Source organism: Cyprinodon variegatus, unplaced genomic scaffold (assembly GCF_000732505.1).
Source record: "Cyprinodon variegatus isolate N-32 unplaced genomic scaffold, C_variegatus-1.0 Scaffold625, whole genome shotgun sequence".
NCBI lineage: Eukaryota > Metazoa > Chordata > Actinopteri > Cyprinodontiformes > Cyprinodontidae > Cyprinodon > Cyprinodon variegatus.
In genome coordinates this window covers 304,068-305,297 of record NW_015151078.1, presented here as the reverse complement: position 1 = coordinate 305,297, position 1,230 = coordinate 304,068, and the positions used below count along the sequence as shown (strand labels likewise).

The window sequence follows — 1,230 nt, the reverse complement described above, 5'->3', positions numbered from 1 at the left end:
GGCTTGACGGAGAAACCAGGAGAACAGCTGAGCATATTTACGACAGTGCATTTTTACTTTCGCCCTCTGGGGGGAGCCTCGCTGGAAAATCAACACTGGTTGCATATTGTACCTTTAAATCCCTGTGAAGGAAAGAGCTTTGTTTTTTTTGCATCATTGGAAAACGTCCGTCAGAGAACATAGAAATTACATTTGGAGCACCCCAAGGGTCCATCTTAGAGACCTTTATATTTAATGTCTACATGCTCACTTTAACTCAGATCTTAACAAACATTTGTTACCATAGCTATGCAGTCAAGACACAGTTTGCAGTACGATGTCACCAGGTGACCATGAACCCATTAACGAGAGAGTTCAAAAGAAAGCTGAGTTTAAACGACAGCACACAGCTTTGTGATGTCATTAAGTGTTTTAATCGACTGTTTTCAGATGAACACTTTTGGAGGACAGATCATGGCCTGGATGGTGAATGTAGCAACGATTGCTGCCAGGTAACTCTTCTACATGCTTCTCAGTGTTTAACAGAGATGGCCTAAACTGTTATTAACTGGATGGACACAGCTTGTGTAGAGAGAGAATACAAACTTCATCTGATTTCATTTTATCATTAAAATATTGTTTGCAAAGTATTATTGCCTCAGTGAACAATGTTTGTATTGCATCTGAGAGCTAATCTTCAGATGTCTAAAAATTAAAGAAAAAGCAAATTGTAAAAGAGAAATAATATCTAATGAACCAACATTAAATCAGAAGGTCTTTATATACAACCAGAGTGAGCTAGCGGCGTAACGTTTCGTAACGTCTTTAAGAAAATAGTCTGAATATAATGATGCTTTTCTTTCTTTAAAGGAAAAGTCCGGATTAATGGATCATTAGTTATACTTGAAACAAATATGTTTGCTGTGATTTAATGAATTAAGCGTTAATCAGTAAAAAATAAAAAATAAATAGGTTTCGTTGCGATGAATGAGTCTGGGAGCGGCCATTTTTGCCCAAATATAGTAACCCCTCCCTCCTGCCATCTTTCAGCAGTGACGTCACGGTGCGGTAAGCCTAGCGCCATTCTCCCCGCTTTCCAAGCTAAATCGATGGGAACTACTAGACACATCTGCAATCAACAACAATTATTGAAGATTTCCAGAGGACTTCACCATTGAAATTCACCAGAGCTATAGTGAAACTGACAATTAAATGTTGTAATACATTGGATAAAAGTGAAAAAAACGAGTT

General features: G+C 37.9%; 1 protein-coding gene across 1 annotated transcript in view; it reads left to right on the top strand.

Annotated features, from left to right (window-relative positions):
- LOC107096460 (acyl-coenzyme A thioesterase 11-like) overlaps positions 1-1,230 on the top strand; it is a 21,699-nt gene that overhangs the window by 6,474 nt on the left and 13,995 nt on the right. The window contains exon 5 of the mRNA XM_015393121.1: positions 408-491. Coding sequence (XP_015248607.1) covers positions 408-491 — 84 coding nt within the window. The remainder of the gene's footprint in view (positions 1-407; positions 492-1,230) is intronic.